At 41.2% G+C, this 20,491-nt stretch overlaps 1 protein-coding gene across 5 annotated transcripts in view; it reads left to right on the top strand.

Annotated features, from left to right (window-relative positions):
* The first annotated feature begins 8,180 nt into the window (after positions 1-8,180).
* brsk2a (BR serine/threonine kinase 2a) overlaps positions 8,181-20,491 on the top strand; it is a 174,329-nt gene continuing 162,018 nt past the window's right edge. For all 5 annotated transcript variants that reach the window (XM_075469522.1, XM_075469523.1, XM_075469521.1 and 2 more), the window contains exon 1: positions 8,181-8,484. In XM_075469522.1, coding sequence (XP_075325637.1) covers positions 8,391-8,484 — 94 coding nt within the window. In that variant the 5' untranslated portion in view covers positions 8,181-8,390. The remainder of the gene's footprint in view (positions 8,485-20,491) is intronic.

Genomic DNA, 20,491 nt, shown 5'->3' with positions numbered 1-20,491 from the left:
AGACTGGACCTTAAATATAAGTGAGGGCATGCAGGACTGTCTGTCTCTCTGTGTTAGAGTTGTGACACAACCTGTCCAGAGTTCATTTCACCTTTCACTCCTACAAGAGCCGGAATATGCTCCAGTATCCACTGTTCAGGTTGAACAGGATAAAGTAGGAATTGAAAATAAATGGACAGATTTTATTGCCAGTACTTTAAAACTGGTTGTAAACATAGAACATTGTTACAAACATACTTTGAAACATGTCATTGCTCATACTTACACAAAGTGCATTTAAAATTTTTTTTAATGACTATTGTATCTAGTTAATTTGGTGAGTGCTTTATAGTGATATCATATTTTTTTTTTCCTTTTTAAATTCTGCCTGATTCATGGAATTTCCTTTTGCATGGGTGTTGTGAAGCTAAATGGTGGCCTGTGATCTCACATACAGTACCATGCTCAGCTATTAGCATTAATCTACAGGGAAATATCTGGGTAAATGTTTCATGCTAGAAATGTATTACTTATAACTTATGTATTTTACAATAACCCCACTAAAGAGATCGAGTTGTTCTGCCTGCTCCATTTCGTTTCATCATTTAAGGAACGAAGTGTTGCATCACTGCAGTCCCCACACTGCAGCTCACCAGATATCAGCAACAGCTGCCTTTTTATTAAGCTTATTTCCTTAATAGCGCCTTGGAGGCATTTGGAGTTAGCCTCACTTTTAATTTTTTTCAGCCTTTGCCATCCTAAATTCTATTCATTATATATTTCTTATGATACACACAAAATAGGCACTTACATCTTTTTGGAAAGCTTCTTCTCCTGTTACTCTTTTAATAATACTCCAAAAGTATTCTGTTCTATAAAGTATAACGCATTTAGACATCCCTCTTTAATACACCACATTGTTTCTTTGACATATGTGAACTGGCAATTATCCCTTGAAAATAGGACAGTAAACTCAAGGGGGATTATGTGGAGGCTGACTGTGAAAAGGTTAGTGGATGTGCTTGGGGAGCGATGAATAATCAGGTGTCATGCACTACAATGTACATGATACATGATACATGATGTATCTTATGCGTTCCCTTTAAATAAGCACATTAGATCGTGCTGCTTGCAGATGTACTGTAACCATGTTCTAAAGACTGGGGCGAGTGACATTGCCAGGAGCACATTCCAAATTGGCCAGAGACAAAACGCTTGCGCGTGTGTGTGCGAGTCATATTCAAGGGTACACAAACAGTGTACAGCTGAGAAAGGTTACCTGTATGTAGCCAACCCCATAAGCAGCTACTCTTAATAGCCACCAAACAGTTACAAAAAGTTAGTTTTGTTAAAAAGGTTTGTTTTCTTTTGTCTGGTCAGAAATCTACAGAATACAGTTCAAATGGGAAATGTAAAATGTATACTTTTAGTCTTAGTAGTTTATGAGGATACTGGAATGGCTTCAGAATATGTGTAAAATACTGAGGATGGAAAAGGTAGTATAAACATGGTAATTAAGGTTTGTCTAATGTTTACAAATCTATTATACAGCATCTCTTACTGTTGATATCTGACAATGAGGAATCTGACAATGATTTGAGTAATCACTGGAGAAAGCATCATTCTATTGTTGTTGTCCATATGGGTTGTATTATTCAAAACTTTAAGTGTGAGCGAGAAAGACAACAGCGACTGTGCACGCTGAATGAATGATCAGTGAATTTATCACAGCTAAATGTAGTTGTTTTAGTCCTTCAATACCAAGCTTCCATTAAATGTATCTGTGATTAGTGAGGCACACACAGCAAACCTAATTATCCAATGCCACAACCGAACCCTCTACATGATTACCAACAGTTTGCTTCTTATACTGCAATTACGTTCTGCGTAATTGCAAAAAGGCTATGATTAAAGAGGACGAGCTTGCGTGGTGTGTGTGTGTGTGTGTTTGCCAATGTGCAACTATCTCAGCGGATGCATTTGTGGATATTAAAGAGTGAATATGTCTTCTGAATTCCTTCAAAGCTATCCACATTAATTGCAACTCAGTTGGTCCACTATTTGTGTGAATTTGATATCTAATTGTAAAAAATAAGAACGATTTTCTAAGCTTGTACAAGTGGCTTAAGCTGTGTCATGGACTGTGGGATCCAATTTACTGTTTAAAGACTCACATCAGGAAAGAAAAAAAACATGTGTTTTCTTGAGCATTATTCACTGTTACCAGAGCAGCTCAGCACTTAGAGGCTGCACACATGCAGTAGAAAAAGAAGCAAACTGGGTCACTGTACTATGGCTGGGATTTCAGGATGTCATGTGAAAAGAGACGAGTTGTTTGATACAAGACGATCCAAGGCAGAGTGGATGCTCTGCGAGTATCTTCTCTGACAAAATTTGTGTAAAAGCACATAATGTGCGAAGTGTAGGGGTTACAGTGTGCTGTTAGAGCATTATGGTGGTCCCTGTTGGGGTTTTGTGGAGTGTAAGGATGTTAAATTCACTAACCAGCAGGGGGCAGTACAGCTGTAGAGGTGCCACCCTGTACCTGTGTCTGTAAGCATTCATTACAAGTGTGTGTAAGACAGAATGAGAGGTATATTCCCTGTGCTGAATATTCCATCCACAGTCACCCATAGGCATGTCAGGGTACATAACATACTGTAGTGACATTTAGAATGAGTACCAACTGGCAACTTGAGCATACTAGTTGGTGGAGCATGCATGTGTATGTATGTACTGTACATATGTGAGTGTGATTCAACACATTTGCATACAGAAGTGGTGAGGACCTGAGTTTCCCACACGTGTTTCCGTGACGTTTGAAAATGTCCTCCAGAGTCTGGATAAATATATAAATATATATATATATAGTCGCACAATCTTTGTGAACTTCAGCAGACAAAACCTGTATTCAGTCACATGTATGCACACAAACTTGCCTGTTAGGGATGGAAATTAGAACCAGAATGTACGTCATAAACCCAGGCAGAGATCTTTGTGAGACTGAAGACAATAACTTTTGCGATTGTCTAACCTGTGATCTTCTTTCATGGCATCCCCAAGTTGTTTTCGTCTTCTTCAGGTGCAGTTTCATGTGATATCAGTTGGAACGAATTGTTTGTGTCTATCATTTTCTATGCTCTTCTGTCACCTTTTTGTCCCTGATATCTCGCTCCTTTGTAGTATTTTCCCTCCATCTTAAATTTCATGAGTTTGTGTGACGCACCATGGCTCAAAAAGCCAACAGGCGACTCCTAAATCCACCTTCACTGACCTTTCATTTATTCCTCTTCTGTCCCCTTTTGTAAATGTTTGTAGAGGAACACTATGGACCTCTGTATATCGATGACAAGCTAATTAATCAAGCACACTATTGCTGCCCAGTACAGCCAGCAGTTTCCAGCAGGCAGCTAGTTGGCAGTAACCTGTTTGTACAACCCCTAAGGGCTGCAAGTTCAAATGTACTGTGTTTGTGTGTGTAGCAATTGCTCCAGCTTGGAAACACTGTAACATTTCAAGAGGGATTTTATATGTGCACACATCCAGTGTAAGGTAATGCGTTTATGCCCCCCTGTTGAATTGTTCAGACTCAGCTATAAAGCTATTCATTACATGGTAGTAAAGTAAAGTAATTATGCAGTCTGGGCCTGCCGCTCATGTCCAGGAATTATTGAACTGTTGCCACACATCAAATATGTTCCACTTTTTGATAAACCTCACTCTTTTTTCACTGCGACTGTTAGTTTTTGTTCTTTTTAAAAAAAATATATTTCTCAGCAGGTCTCTCTCTCTGCTTCGAGCAAAGAGAGAGGAGAGATAATCAAGAAACGAGAAAAGGATTTCTGCACCCCCTCCATTTTTATATTATCTCTTGTTGCAGAGTCATTTAGTTTGATCAGTTGTGCAGGAGATGACTATTAGTGTGAACATAGTAATGTTGACACTGATTTGGCAGATGGCAAACTTATATTATCCAACACAACTCTTTGATGATTAATGCCTTGCTAAATATTGCACACAAATCCTAAAAGCAATAAACCAGGACTGCAGGACTAAATTTTTGCAGCTTGATAGCCACATGGGTTAACACAGTTAACTCTAAACATTAACACATATTCTCCAGCAAACATAAACACATGAGCTCAAACACAGAGTAAGTTAGATTAGATTAGTTTATTTGCAGGGCAGAGGGAGAGAGGGATGTAGGTTATGAGGGAGTAGAGACGGACTGATGGGAAGCTGAGCGGGGACAGGCGAGGTGATTAAAAACTCAGGCTACAGATGTTTCTGGAACACTTCAAAGTGTTGCGATTGCCAAGGCTAGTGCTGAGCATGATGCATTATTAAGATGGTGCCCACCTGGCACCTGGCTCTGACATCACACACCCTGTCCACCTGGCACTACGCGGTCACATGCGGGACACATTGGGTCACACCTCCTTGCATAAACTTGGCTCCCAGTGTGATGAAGGGCATCAGGGAATACAGCACACATTCTCAACATAAACCTCAAAGGCACTAAACTGGGGCATAAGCAGTTTGTAAACTGACCTTTATTGGGGAAAGTGAATTGGATGGAGAAACACTTTGCTAGGTACGAACGTATCTATATATCTACAGCTATACGTATGAACCGTTGAGAGTTTTATTTTGTCATTTTGGCTATAATGCCTTTTAAAGTTAAATACACATCACAGATATGTAGTCATAATGTTGAAATGAAAGATAAACCAAAATGTGATGTACTACATAAAGTGCATAATGAATATAATTTTAGCTTTGCTTGTATTTCAGGACAGAATTATGGGAATGTCCTCTTTGAAGTAGCCTGCAGTGTGTTGTTGATGCAATTCCTCTTGCTTAATATTTCAGCAGCTTCCTCAACCTTGTTTTGTTGAAGAATATTTAGAGGTCATACTGTGTGCTTTAGTGTGTGCATTAGTTTCTGTGTGTGTATGTGTGTGTGTGTATGTTTCTCATGCGCATGTGTCTCCTGACACCTGTACTCTCTCAGGGTGTGAGGAACAGACAGAGGCCAGAGCCACAGTCACAGGTCTCAGACCAGTGGGGTGTGAAATGAATCCGAGGGCCAACACACTCTTCTCCTGCTGCACACACTTACAATCACTACGAGGCTGTATCTGTGGGCTTGTGAGAGAAAGGAGTATAAAAGAATAGAGATGAGAAAAGACACATACAAAAACAAAGGAAAGATGAGTGACAAGAAACTATCACAGGCTGTGTTTTTAGCTATTTTGTGGGTGCTTTAGTAGTACCTTAATAAATGGAGTTTGGATAAATATTCATGAAAGCTGTAGCACCTTCCAACAAGGAGCTGTGTTATGGGTAATTTTTGGTGAAGTTTCAACAATGTGCATTAGTTCAGTATTAATGGTAACCGAGGCAAAATAACAGAGCAAAACTGCCCAGCAACTAAACACTCTGCAGAGCCCTAAAAGCCCAAGGTTTACAGCAGATGAGTCACATTAGGCTATTTCATCATTTCTTTTAAGATAATCAGTTCATTTGGGGAAAATACAGGGGAGCCTTTTCAGAATCTAGTTAAATTAACTTAATCATCCTATTTGGTACAATGCTCACATGAAGAATAATTGCTAACAAATAGTTGTTTAAGTGACTCCAAATTAAATCATGTTAAGCTTTGCTCCGGCAGGAGTACACTTTGCACCAGACTGCTCACAAGAAAGGCAAGTAAAACACAAGGGGTTAAAAATTAAAGTGGTCAAACCCCTCAGAGAGGGTTATTTTTGTTTTACTTGGGCATGTTTACATTATTGTGCACATTGAAAGTTGACAGTAGAGTTCTGTTTTCTCATTAATCTCCTGAAGGCGGAGAGTTGTCAGCACTCACCTGCTGGATTCACAGACATAATTGTCTGGCTCAGTGGCATCACAAATGGTTTGAATGCCCATGTTAATCAATCTTACACAAGTTTGATGTGTTCATATTTGTAATCATACAATCAAACTGAAAAGTGACTTTTCTGTTAAGTTGTGCTGTCACAAAACAAGATATTCGACACATGCTTATTGTGGCAAAACAAATTCACAACAGCTATGTTAGTGTCTAACGAACAACGGATATTTTCAAAAGCATTACTCAAATTGACCTTTAAGTCTGTGTGATTTGTATCTTTTTTGACAGATGAATTATACTCAAAATACCTGGTGATGGAAATGGGTTTTGGAATGTAAAATAAAAGAGTTTGGAATGTACTGTCATTCAATTCAATTCAATTCAAAAATACTTTATTTATCCCAGAGGGAAATTAAATGTTGTTGTAGCTCAATTAAATCAAGGAGTTATTATAGATGCTGATGGCTGTGGGTAGGAAAGATTTCCTGTAGCGGTCCGTTTTGCATCCAAACTGAAGAAGCCTTTTTACTGAAGAGACTCTGTTTTCCGATAACAGTCTCATTGAGAGGATGTTCAGGGTTGTCCATAATTCTCTTGATTTTATGCAAAATCCTTCTTTGCATTATTTTGTCTCCAGAGGTTCCACCGTCATCCCCAGAACAGAACCAGCCTTCCTTATCAGGTTGTTGAGTCTTTTTAGGTCCCTGGTTCTGATGCTGCTGCCCCAACAGATGACGCAAGAGGAAATGACGCTCTCAACAACAGACTTGTAGAATATCTGCAACATCTTGTTGCAAACCTTGAAGGACCTTAGCTTCCTCAAGAAGTACAGTCTGCTCTGTCCTTTCTTGTAGATGGCTTCACTGTTGTGTCTCCAGTCCAGTCTGTTGTCCACATGAACACCAAGGTATTTATATTCCTCAACCACCTCCACTTCTTCTCCCATGATGGAAACAGGGTTTGATCTGACCCGGTTTCTCCTGAAATCTACAATCATCTCCTTTGTTTTGTTAACATTCAAGATGAGATGATTGTTCTCACACCATGCCACAAAGCGGTCCACCAGCTCTCTGTACTCAGCTTCTTGTCCATCTCTGATACACCCGACAACTGCAGAGTCATCTGAATATTTCTGTAGATGACAGGAGTCTGACTTGTACTGGAAGTCTGAAGTGTACAGAGTGAAAAGGAATGGTGAGAGTACAGTCCCCTGTGGTGCTCCTGTGCTGCTGATCACCTGGTTAGACACACAATTCTTCAGTCTGACAAACTGTGGTCTGTTTGTCAGGTAGTCATTAATCCAGGTGATTGTTGAGGCCTCCACCTGAGTCTTCTGGAGTTTCAGACGAAGCAGATCAGGCTGGATTGTGTTAAATGCACTGGAGAAATCAAAGAACATGATCCTCACAGTGCTGCCTGCTTTGTCCAGATGACAGTGGGTTTGTTGAAGCAGGTGTATGATAGCGTCTTCAACTCCAACTCCATGGCGATAAGCAAACTGCAGGGGGTCCTGATATGTGCTGGTTTGCTTACACAGGTGGGTCAACAGGAGTCTCTCCAGGACCTTCATGATGTGGGATGTCAGGGCAACAGGTCTGTAGTCATTGATGTCTGAAGGGTGAGTTTTCTTTGGTACCGGAACCAGACAGGATGTCTTCCACAACAGTGGAAGAACATGTTCTGTTCTGTACAGTCATAGATGTATTGTTAAAAAAGGGATATCTAATTTGAATATGTTTTAAACACCAACGCCAGTATATCGTGGCACCCTTACTGAAGTTATTGTCAGTTAAGGAAATGGATGGATAATATTAATGGGTAATTTTAACAAGATAATTTCACATTTATACAGTGGAACAAAAATAAATGAAATACAGAGCATAATGAAAATCTGTATTTGCTTGAAAAACATACCTGAATAAGATATTTTGAAGTGGGTAAGCTATCTGAATATCAACTCTCAAAATGTTGGCCTGAGCATTTTTTTTTGGAGTCTTTAACTGATTTATTGTCGGATAGCTATAACCATAAAAGTTCCAATTTGTGTCAGAATTTGCTAAAGTCTTTTTCCATTTTGGTCTTGGAGTTTGAAGCAAGAAGTACAGTTTGATGTTGGCTCAAACTCGTTTGCCCAAAAGCTGCAAGACTTATGGAAAAATCAAAAATGCTTCAGCAACAAGAAACGGGGCGGCTGTAGAGAGTTTTCCGCTCTACGATTGGTTGGACGCGCTGTCAATCATCCCTGACGGCTCCGCAGCACCTCCCACAGACGCACAGCGGCAGCGCAGCTTTCACCTACAATGATATTCAAGGCACTTGCGACTCGTCTGCGGCGATAGGAGAAAAGAGGAGAGAAAAAGAAAGCCTCACCTCCTCAAACAACGAGTGAGGTAGGGAAAAAGAGACAGAAAGCGAGAGGAAGAGGAGAGACTGTGGAGTTAACAGAGAGACCACGGCGTCTTGGAGCTCCAGCGAGGAGAGTTTAATTGCGTGCGCTTTATTAGAAAGTGTCTAATTTTCACACAGATTCGACATGTCATCGTCCGGTAAAGACAACAGCGGTGCCCAACACGCCAATTACGTGGGACCTTACCGTTTGGAGAAGACGCTCGGGAAAGGACAGACAGGTTAGTTGGGACAGCTTGCTCTCCGCATCAGCTTTAATTGAACAATTTATTTTCGGAGCGCTCCGCAGCGAGTTGAAATTTGGCCGGCTGTGTGTCTGCAGGTGATAAATAACTAACTGCTTAGTTACAAACACCTGCCCAGCCTAGTGGGGCATTCACGGAGGGTTGTCATTTCAGCAGTAATCTGACATAATCATTGTTCAAACAGTGGGACGAAGAGGGATATTGCTTTACACGGGTCTGTAGCCTGTGCGTTGGCGTTGGACCAAATGTGTGTATTGATGAGGAGGAACAGCGTGGAAACACCGTCCAGCATCAGAAATAAAGACAGTGTGGTGGGCAGTGAAAATGAACTTTTTGGTTTCTGGGCTGGCTCCCTTGTTCATGTTTGTGTATGTGTGTGTATGCGTTTCTGTGATTGGAGCACAACGCCGTTAATCCCGATTTGCCTGATACATTGATCTATTCTTAGTCCGCAGGCACGCAAGGAGAGGGGCAGGCGTTTCTCCTACAGCCTGTGACTGCAATACGTGGGTTTCCTCCGATATTTAGTGGAGCGACCCATCTTGACACACCATAAGCTGATCTCAGATATGAAATAAGATCTACACTAATTTATGTTCATAAGACCCAGGGGAAGCAACTAGGCTTCCTGAGAAAGGAGCACATGTTTTATCTCAGTCAAGACAGCAATGACACTGCAGTTTCTAAAGTTGCATAGCACATGTTCTGTACAATAAGTGATTACACGGAATGCCCTGGGAATGATAACAGGTTGGCATAGCAGGCTCTTTTAGATGCTTGTGTGTGGGTGTGTGTGTGTGTAGCCCTCTTGCCAGCACTGGTGACTGGATGGTGAGAATCCTCTATGGTCCAGTACATGCAGCCGAGCCATGTGAAAGGAGAGGCAGGCACAGCCCAGTGTGTAGGCAGAAATAGCACGATTGATGCAGCATGCTCTTTTAAGCTCACCAACCCCTTAAAAAGGGAGAGAGTCAGAGACTTTTCCTCTTCTCTGCTCCTATGTGTGGGTAGATATTCCTCCCATCTGTTGTCTAAAATGGCTACAATAGGCGTAACTTCCCCAGCCTTGTCCAGCTGGTCATGCTGGGCAGCCATGTGTGTAAAATGTTTGTGTGCACTCTTAAACAGTATGCTTTCTTTAAATATTCTCCTGGTCACTTAATTCACCTGGCTAGTGCTAACTGTTCAATGATATGGGTTGTCTGCATGCCACTCTGGGGTGTGAGTGTGTGTGGCTGCCCTCAGAACTCATGCCCCTTTCTCACTGTACACAGATGTTTCCGATGTACAGATGTTTGAATTCAAATACACCACTGAACCCACCATCATCAAAGTTCTACTTCCAAAACAAGACATATTTTCAAGCTGGTGTAGTGATTGTGCCATGATCTAAAAATGAAGGTAAATGATCCTGGCTATATGCCAATTGTTTTTTCATAAATGCAGTAGTAAAAGCGCCTTACCTTTTTCCTGTCACTCTTATTGAATCATTTGTGTTTACAGGAGGAGCTCTCACTCTGCTTTCTCTCAGATAGCTCTCTGCGGTCTCTAATGGGTGTTTGTGGTAGTATAGAGTTGGTTTGGTCTGCTTTGTACAGACGTTTAATTACATGGCGTCGCTGAGATCAGCAATGGCTCAGCTTCTAATTACGTAAGTGATAGAGCAGATTTTGATGCACGTTTCTTGCTCACTTCATATGTCGGACCTAAAAAAGTGTATGAATGTAAGCTGCAGTTATGGAGTACCATAATATGTATCCGACATTGCAGGCTCTCGCATGTCTGACAAATATCACTTCCAAATTTGGAGAATTACAGATACACAAACAAACAAAAAAAAAATTCAATTTACATTACACATGTTCATTTTTATTCACCTTTAGCCCGAAGTTCTTTGTCTGTGAGAATGTGTGCTTCCTGTTTGAAAACCATTTGGTCACTGGCGTATGAGTTGCTTTTCCATGCCAAACCTATTCACATTAATGACGGTATGCAGTGTCCCATTCGCCCGTTAACCATCCGTTAGCCTGTCAGATCTTTTTTCAAGGTCCTGACAAAAAGGGTTGACCTGGCAAAAGTGAGTGCCCAATGGGCCGCTATCGATCATGACTGGCAGCAGGTATTGTCCAATCAGATAAGGCCGTTGTGAGATTTCCCAGGCTGTGGTTGGCTTGTATTATTAGAGGGGAGAAAGCGGAAGGCCTTTGCTTGATCTGGTTGTCTAGCCCAGAGGAGTTGTGCTGTTCCTTGTTCATTAAGTGATTAGGCCTTGTCCTGACACACACACACACACACACACACACACACACACACACACACACACACACACACACACACACGGCCACCTTAGTCTTTCTGATTTGGCTTCCTGATCTAATCCTGGTCAGAGCCAAAGTCCTCACAGCTCCTTCTCACACATTCACGTGGCCTGAAGGTACTATGAGCTGTCCCTTTTGAGCTTCGCAACTTAGAAATTCCATGTCACTGAGCAACTTCACTTTCACAGAACAGACTACATACAATATACATCCAATATACTCATCCTTTTACAAATGTTACTTGTCAAAATGGATTGAAAGAGTAGTTGTACAGTGCACACCACTGTTTCTCTTCAGTTTCTGTGGACCATGTGTATAAGTCCTCCTTTGTCAGGTGTGCATTGGGGCCTGAAGAGGTCTATAGATATGAAGTGTCTGCATGGCTGGCTACTGATTGGGGCTAAAGCTACAGAAGCATGAGACCATTTCGAATTGAAAGACAGTTACAACAATTGTTTGGCAGAACCTGGCCAGTTCATTGTGTGTACTTAATGGTTTTTTTTAGGTCCCCTACTATATATGTTGTGTGTGTGTGATAGTCAACCTTTTTTAATCAAACACTGATGTACATTCATTCACTATCTCTATAATGTTCAGTCTTGGACTCATCAAATATATCATTATGGCATAAAAACTGAGCAAGCATTTATTGAAACAGCTTATACAATCTACGACTTGGATGTCTTGTATGTATCACAGCAACATTTACTCCCTTATTGTTTTACAGAATCTTGAAGCTTTGTTTGACAAATCCCAATTTGCTGGATTTGTGTTTTTGCCAGTGCGCTGACTTAAGACCATCTGAATCACCGCTCTGTTCCCTAATGCCTTGGAAAACACTGCCTTGCTTTTCCTTTACTTTGTTCCTAAAGGATGTTTATTAGCAGAATAGAGGCCTATTGTTTGGAAAACATTGCATGTTAATCCAGCGTAAATCCATGTTGTTTTTTCTTTTTTCCTAGACTTGTATATTGACAGGCTAAGAGTTAGAGGTTGATGTGCAGGCTCCTTGATTCTTTGGTTGACGTTTCGATAGTGGAATCATTTGTGCTTCAGGGACTATCATATTGACCGTTCATCTGACAAAAAATTGTCTTGGTCTCCTTAGCTCTCTCTTTTGTGGTCTATGTGCTGATAAGTTCTTTTTCGGGGTTCAGTACAAGACATTAAAACCAGCATCCCGCTGTTCTTGCTGTATTCATTTCTGCAAAGGGCTGGGCAGTTCTTAAATCTTATTTTAGATTTAGCCTTTTGCAGTGTTGGTTTCTTCATTGTTTTTTTTTGTGTGTTTGTGAATGAGAGTGAAAGAAAAACCCTCATTTGTCCTTCTTTTTTTCATGTACACATACAGCCAGATTCGTGCATTGAGCTCTGAATGCCTGGTACATTGCACAGTAATGCAAAACTGTTAATTCGACGTTGATTGATAGCTGGTGAGATGGGCATGGTTGTTCCAGATCAATGGCCATTCCCAAAGATTTCCTGTAAGGTGGAGGAGATCCATACTGTTTCACAGCGGATGATATTCCTGATGATGACAAGGGAGGAGGGCATGTTCAGTCAATGCTGTCAATAAAAAGCCACTTGGCAAATCCTCAGAAACTTAGAAACACACATCTGTGTTGCCTGTGACTGGTGCAGCTGCTCATACTCCGCTTGACCTGTTGCCTCCATGCCTGTTAAGATAATCTTGAAACCCATGTTGAGCTCAAACACAGGTGTATATCTCCCCTGTGTTCACAAGATTACCCAGAACATATTGCAAGCTTTGACCTAAAATTGGTGAATGTGAGGAGATAAATGAATAAAAGGCTACAATGATTGGTCCGTGTTACGATGGGGCTGTTCAAAGATTCGGGTCAAAGAAGCCCTGACCCAGTGGCTGTGCTATGTTGCTCCCAGTGTGGTTGCTCCCTGTGCTAGCATGCTGCATCAGGGCTGTAGAACAGGAAGCCAAGGCTGCATGTTCTCAGTTGTTTGAAGTGGTGCTGTTGTAACTGTATTTCAGCTACATACTGTATGCTCTCCACTTGTGAGCTTTTATGAATACCCCCCTGTGTGTACAGTTTAGGCTTTTTCCACTTCACAGTTTTGGTCATTTCTAGGCATGGCCATGCCTTGACTAAAAGTACTCAGTTTATAGTTTTTATACTGTCTATGACTTTGGCTGAGGTTATATAATGATGATGGTCTCTGTCATTCAGTGCATATCTCTTCCCATTTTCCTTGCTCCATCTCTCTCCCTCTCTGTCCCTTTTCCCCTGGCCAGTCAAGATTCATACAGGGATCTAGCCATGTGGTAAATCAGACAAGACCTCGGTGGAATTGCATCGATTGGGAGGAATGTATGTAGCCAACGATTTTCAGAGATTAATGATGAGGAAAGAGGGGGAGAACTGGGGGGGAGGAGCGAGACACAGCGAAGGCAAGGAGAAAGAGGAGGAGTAGATGTTGATGGGGTGGAAAAAAGGAAAAAATACTTGAACTGAGAGAGCATGAAGTGGTCTTGAACGTACTGACTGCAGTGGAGGTTATTAATTAAGGCAAAGTATTGATCATTCTCTTCATTACTCTCCCCTCCTCCCTGATTTTCATCTCTCTATTGTTGACCTCCTGGGGAGTAAGGGCTCAATCTTTGGATGGGAGGTCAGTGAATAAGTGAATGAGCGCTGGAACAGTCTCTGTGGGTGATCATGATTGAATGTGTTATTTTTGTGTGTAATTTTTTGTAGACAGGCTCCGTCTCTTCCTATTTGATTATTAGGCTACGTCGGTGCAGCTCCTGTCACCTTTTCTATGTCATATTATAAAGCATCGAAAATGAGGTTAGAGCAACAGGGTGCTTTGGTCCATTAACACCCCCCCCCCCACCCCCCACCACCACCACCACCACCACCACCACGCACACACCTCTCTCTGTCCATCTTGTCCTTTGTTACTGAGGGTTCCAACTTCTGCTAAGCTTCTGTGTTTTCTCTGATGTGATTTTTGTCTCATGCTACTTAGATTTTCACACTTGTAGTTTTCTAGCTAGGCAAAGAAAATGTCACCATTTCACATTTCACGGTGCTTCCAATTGTTACATTTATATGTAATTTGTAATGTTGCTTCAATAAAAGCTATTAAGCCACTTAAGTTAGCTGCCATGTCTTTTGTTATTTGACAGCTTGGGACATTGAAGACATACAGTATAGAGTGTTAAATTTCTGCGCATGCCAGTGGGTTTAATCGGCCTGTCTTTCTCCTCTCTCACCCAGTTGAGATTAACCCTTGCTGAGCCGCCTGTCTGGCTCTGACTGTGAGAACGCTGGGTTGGTTGCCAAGGTTGGTTGTCTGGTTGTCATGGTTTCCCTGCTTCTCGTTGGTTCCCGGTCTTCCCTCATGAAGAAAGAAAGGAGGCACTCTCTCCTGCATGCAGTCTCCCTATCTGTTGCTTTCATTTAACTTTCTCTTCAGCTTTTGTCACTTTCTGTGCATGCAGCCTTGTCTTTGTCTGCCTTAAAGTATTTATGGTCCTCTGCTATGGCATCACATGTATGTAGAAATGAGTGTGAGGATGAATGTGTGAAAATGTGTTTTCACATGTACGCTGCATGTGCACACTTGCCTCTGCTAGCCCGTGCTCAGACATACGGTCATGGATCAGACCGGCTTGCCCTGCTCTGTGCTCTGTGCTCTGTGCTGTGTTCCCATTTAAATCTGGGAGATTAGTACATGTGGGGAGCCTCGGCTTTAGCTGCCATCAGCTCAGCTAGCCTTGGCAGGTTGTCCTCACATCGGGGGCTGGGGAGGATTCTGTGCTCTCCTCATCACCACTCCAATGTTGTCTGTCCTGCTGTATATTGACCTTTAACAAATACATGAATGGGCTTTTAACCTTGACTTAGGGACAGTTTTCTTATTTTTACATTGCATTTGTATATATATCACATGGGAACCTTTGAAATGACAATGAAATAAATTTACCGAAAATTAATTTTAAGAAATGTTTTTCTTCTTCATCATCCTGCCATTGCAACTTTTGACCTTATTTCTAAAGTTTATGTACATCCCCAAATCAGAAAAAAGTTGTTTGCAGTAAAGGAAATTTAGGGGGAAAAAGTTAATTTTAAATTTAATTTGGCTTTCATTTCATCACAGTCATTATGAATCCAAGACATTTCTTGGTTTTTCCTCATCTGTTTATTTTACTTTATAAATATACATCAACTTTTGCATTTCAGGCCCGTAACACATTCCAAAGAATGTTGGGTCAGAAACAATTAAGGACTAAAAATTATGTTATTTCAAACAGGTGATGCCAAAGGGTGAATATAATTATGATGGGTACAAAAGTGTTATTCATGAAATGCTGGATCTTTAAAGCATAGATGGGCAGAAAATCTCTAGTTTGTCAACAAATGCATGAGAAAATCATCAAACAGTGTTCCTCAAAGAAGGATTGGAACGGTTTTGGAAAATTCTCCCACCACACTGCATAATATCATTAAACGATTGTTGAAATCGGAAGGATTTTCTGCACGTAAAGGGAAAGGGTGTAAGCCTAAGCTGGACACCTGAGATCTTTGATCCCTCAGACGTCACTGCATCAAGAACCGCCATTCATCAATAGCTGATACGTGGGCAACGTATTAATTACTGTGGAAAAACATTGCCAAGAACTTCAATGCAGAGCTACATTCACAAATACTACCTCAAACTTTACTATTGATAGAAGAAGCCTTATATTAACGTTGTCAAGAGAGGGTGTTGATTTCTCTGGTCTCTGAAACATCTGGGATGTACCCTTTGTAGTGTAACATACCATCAGACATTTTTGGTTGAATGATGGCATAAAATAACACATGCTTAACTGCTTTATGTTTTCAATGTCATAAAGTCTTTCAAGTGTCGTGAAAAGAAAAATGAATGGCAACAGTAGAAAGTGGTAAAATATTTACTTTATTTTGGAATGTGTTTTAGTCCTGAAATGCAAAAACTGATGCATTTTAACAAACAAAATGGAAGTTGACAAGCAAAAGATGAAATATCTGGGATTCACAATGTCTGCAATGACATAAAAGTCCAAGTAAATCTAAAAATTACTGCAGAATTATTTTCTGATTTGGAGTTATTGGTCAGTTATATCATAGTAATGTTGGCACTGACAAATCCTTTCACATTACAAAAATGTCCTATAAAACATAGCTGTTGACACCTGAAAATTGCTGTTGTAATGAGTAAGTACAAACTTTATACTTTCTATCAAAGTTAAAAGGCTGTGGAAGTATATAACTTTGTTTAATTTACATAATTAGTCCGGTTGTCCATTTCAACTGGCATGCTTTGACACTGAAGTGCAGTAATGTATAATTGCTTTTTAATTATGAATATGCAGAATTAATTACGGTACGTATAAACTGCACGGACCAGTGCTTTTGCTGCAGCAGACCTGCCTACAACTCCCTTCAGACTGTTTTCCAGGAAAACATACATTACATGAATGAAATTGTGTGCTCATTTACTGAGTGCACCACATACCAGATGGAGGGTAACTGTGATGCATTCAGAGTTTTCGCTGCCCTACGTTCTGTTGTCAGCTCTTTTGGTTATGAAGCACAATGTCACTCATGCCTGAAACAACTGAGATGTGCCTTTGGATGTGAAGTGAAACTGACGATCCTCAGTGAGATTAGATTAGATGAGCTTGACTGGTCATACACCAGTAACCTGAACTGGCTGCTAGTCTCTGTGAAGCTGACTTCTAACACTTGGACAGACTATAGAGAATCATCACTCTGTCAGCCAGTTCCTCTCATTTTATCTCAGCTTGGGAAATCAGGGAATGGGATTTTCATTGAGAGAAGAGTTGTTTTGTCTTTTGCTGTTCTGATGACAGGAACTTAATTTGCCAATTTAGAGCAAAAAACACCCAGATTGCAAGTGTTTCTGCAGCTGTGTGGCCAAAACACACACTTTGCACGTGCGGTGCCACTCGATCACAGAATGGGTAAAGTGCTTTGAGCCTCCTGCCAGGTCACATTCTTTGTCAGGACTATGCATTAGGATAAAAACTGAAGATGGCATATTAAAGCAGTGAGTCCAGAATGATTCATTGTGTTTCTCCCTCTTTTGGCCTGAATCAAGTTCACCCTGTGCTACTTTCCTCAAAATCCATGGTCTTGTAGTGCTGTGGTTTGTACAAGTACTCTTACATAAATCTTTAAATGCAGCTTGTGCAATCTGCTTTTTGGAATTTGCTCCTTTTTGATTGGCTTACAGCCCACTGACTAGCATTTAAATTCCTATCTTTTCAGTGGTGTAACCTATCTCATGAGACTACACCCTAAAACTCGTATTTCTTATTTTTCCTATTGAAAATTAATGCTTTTACTTTCCCTCAATAACCTTAAAAATTGGAGTCACTAAATCCAATTTCACACTGTTGTGAGGTCAAAAGTAGGAATGAATGACTTAGGTGAGAAGAAAAAATCCATTGGTGAAATGCCCTTTGGCCTATTTCAGCTTAGCAAGGGTACGACGGTCTGATCTTTTTCTTTTCTCCTCTTTCTGTCTTCCATTCTTGTGTTCTTACCTGCATTTTTTTTACCAGATGGTTGACTTCCTTCCTGCCTATTTCTGCGGTGGCTGCTGCTGCATTGGTCTGCTCGCGAGTGTGTCTAAATGCTAGTGTTCCTTCTGTTTCGGTTTCATGGGCTCTCTGCAGATACATAGTGGTGTCTGAGAGCTGTAACTCATGGGACACTGGTGAACACAAGAGAGGCGGCGAGGAAGGGGGGCCGCGGCATCAAAGCAGGGAGTTTCAGAGTGAGAAAAAGAGTCACAGCAGTAGAGTGACTCTCAGGGTCATTGCCTCTATTATGATTCAAATCCAGCATCCACAACCACAGTGATGCACAGTCAGACATGATGCACACACACACACACACACACACACACACACAGGAATGTGCTGTGCAGCCCATACTGTCTGTGGCTGTTCTAGTTTCTATTGGAATGACTGTTGCAGAGCTCCTATCACTGCTGGTGGAAATACAGCCATAGCAGCAAGGCTTGCTCTGGGCAGCTCTGGGAGCCTGAGGATACACCTTCATATACATACCTACCAATGCCTTCAGGACATTTTGGAAACTGGTTAATCCAGTCCTCGATCACCCATCAGCAGAGGGGTTTTGCTAAGTTTTCCTACTCACAGTGTATGTACTGATACACCGTGACTTGCACATAAGTTAACCTGGTCTTCTTAGCTCTCTTACATTATGACTCAGTAGCCATAGCAACACAGAGACACGTTTTCATGTGCAATTTCACATGGTGAGGGCATGATTGAGGCAATGTCAGTAAGTAGATATTTTGGTTGGTCAGCTCTGCTGGCTGCCCTCAGTGTTATTTTCACATGTTGTGGTTTACATGATGAGAGCATGAATGTAAGTGTCAGTGTATATGTGCCACTTAGGTCTGTGTCTGGCACCACATGACCCATTATTATAATCATTATGGCTTTTGTCTTTTTGTCATGTTCTTGTCAGTTTTGGTGAACGTATTGCTCTAGATTTATGTTAAAAACAGAGCAATAATGAAATATTTTTGGGCTGCATCTACACCATCATCATGAAAAATATGGTCAAGTTGCTGCTCTGGGAAATGTTTAAACTGGACTACTTGTATAACATCCTCAAATAAACAGTAATAACATTGTTTTAGGTTAATGACCGACAAAGCAGATGAAGTGAACTTCCTTTATATTGAATTATTTGAAATTGTCGCTATGGGTTTCAATAGAAAATTGTACTATATACTGCAGACTAAAACTCAACATTTATAGGTATCCCTCGTGTAGTACATAAACTGATATTGAAGCTGAACTATTCGTTTTCATTTCTGTATCCATTACACCCCTTTCCTTCATGTCTATCCACCGCCTGCCTTCTTGACCTGTTCTCCCCTTGCTCCCTTGTTTCCTCGCTTTGTGCCTAATGGAGGTATTCCCCTGCAGCCTTCAGACCTCGTAGTGCTATTCTGCTCAGGTAGGGCTCATTTCATGCAGCATGATTAGATCTCACTGGTAGCAATTCAGAGCCGGATAAGCCAGAGTGCAGTGGGCCACCATCGTAGCAGAAAGAATTCAATTAAATCTTAACATATACTCCCATTGCAGTATATTCCTGCCAGTCTGCGGTAACACGAGCAATTTGCACATAAACACTTCTGCACTCATACAAATACACTGGCAACTATGAATGTGGAATAAAACATTAAAGTTCCCATGGCATGGTATAGTAGCGGCACTTTAAGTGGGCTTTCGGAGGCTTCAGGATGTTGTACCCCCAGGCGTTCTCAAAATTCACCCGGAAAACGCAGATTTGGCCTCTTAGAAGAAAGCCGCATTTCAGGGCTCTCTCCAGTGCCCTGTTTTCCTAATGAGAAGCAAGGAGGAGCGCGAGGGGTGTGTCATGGCTGAATGGGGGCGTGTCTGATTCTCTGTTTTGGCTCTGCGCATGTTAGCTGCCTGCTAATAGGAAAAAAAAAATAGAAATGGCAGGTGAGCAAACCATCGTACCGTTCGCCTTCGACCCGGAATCGGACCCTGAAGCCGAGGCGCAGGCAGTTCAGCAACAAACTGCAGATCAGCAGCGCCTTCAGCAAAACGTCTCAGAATGGTGAGTTTGAAATGTTATGTCTGGAAACGTTTATGGTTAGGTCGGTCCGAACCACTGAGGTGCGCAGATATAGCAGTCGCTTAGCCTACGGTAGCCTAATTAGAGCAGAAATTAGTCACTACATCAGGACTACCTAAAATATTATTTTTGCTTACAAAACGTATAAGTTCCCAACTTATTTTGTAATGTGGGCACGTATTTGCAGTGCTAACATTAGTGAGTATGGCTGCTGGCATCTCCAGTCTCTACACCAAGTAACTTTCTCAATGTCGCCTTGCATTGTACAACAGTAACACTGCCAAAGTTTTTCCCATAGTACACATTGCCAACATATTATGAAAAACATCTGTAATAAACGCCGGCGGTGGGTAATTTCATGAAAATTGCAATTGCAATTACCCCCACAAACACTGTCCTGTTTGGCAAATGATTCTCCACCCAGTGTTGACATAAGGGGAGCGATTTATAACCAAGTTTGCTAGACAAAAAGGTTTACATGCTATAATATACAAAAAAACCATACCTCATCATATCCTGACCAGGTGCTGGATCCAAAGTGTAACTACACGAAGTTAAACTTATGCTACAGATTTCTGTGTACACCTTTTTAGCAGCCCGTCTTCACTGGGAACAGCCAGCTGTGCGTTGCCCATGTAGTTATACAGTAACCTATGGCATGCAAAAAACATGATAGTATTCTGACCAGCATGTAATTATTCTCCATGCTCACCTGTTAACTCATTTACTTGCCACTAAAGATGTTTCATTGTTATATTTGCCGGCATTACCTGAAAACAGAATATCATTACACTGCCTTTTTTTTTAAATAATAGGTGTCAATGTGGAATTTGCGAGATAATGCCCACAGAAAGGGAGAATAGATGCTGCATGGAGATCCCTCAGGTAACACTGTAAACATTTCGAGCCACCTGTTCCTGAAATGACACTTACCATGTCTAGTTCTAATCTTTATTTGGTCACAGCACTACTAGGAGAAGTGGCGGC

Source organism: Odontesthes bonariensis, chromosome 7 (assembly GCF_027942865.1).
Source record: "Odontesthes bonariensis isolate fOdoBon6 chromosome 7, fOdoBon6.hap1, whole genome shotgun sequence".
NCBI classification, from domain to species: domain Eukaryota; kingdom Metazoa; phylum Chordata; class Actinopteri; order Atheriniformes; family Atherinopsidae; genus Odontesthes; species Odontesthes bonariensis.
This window is presented reverse-complemented; position numbering and strand designations above follow the sequence as displayed.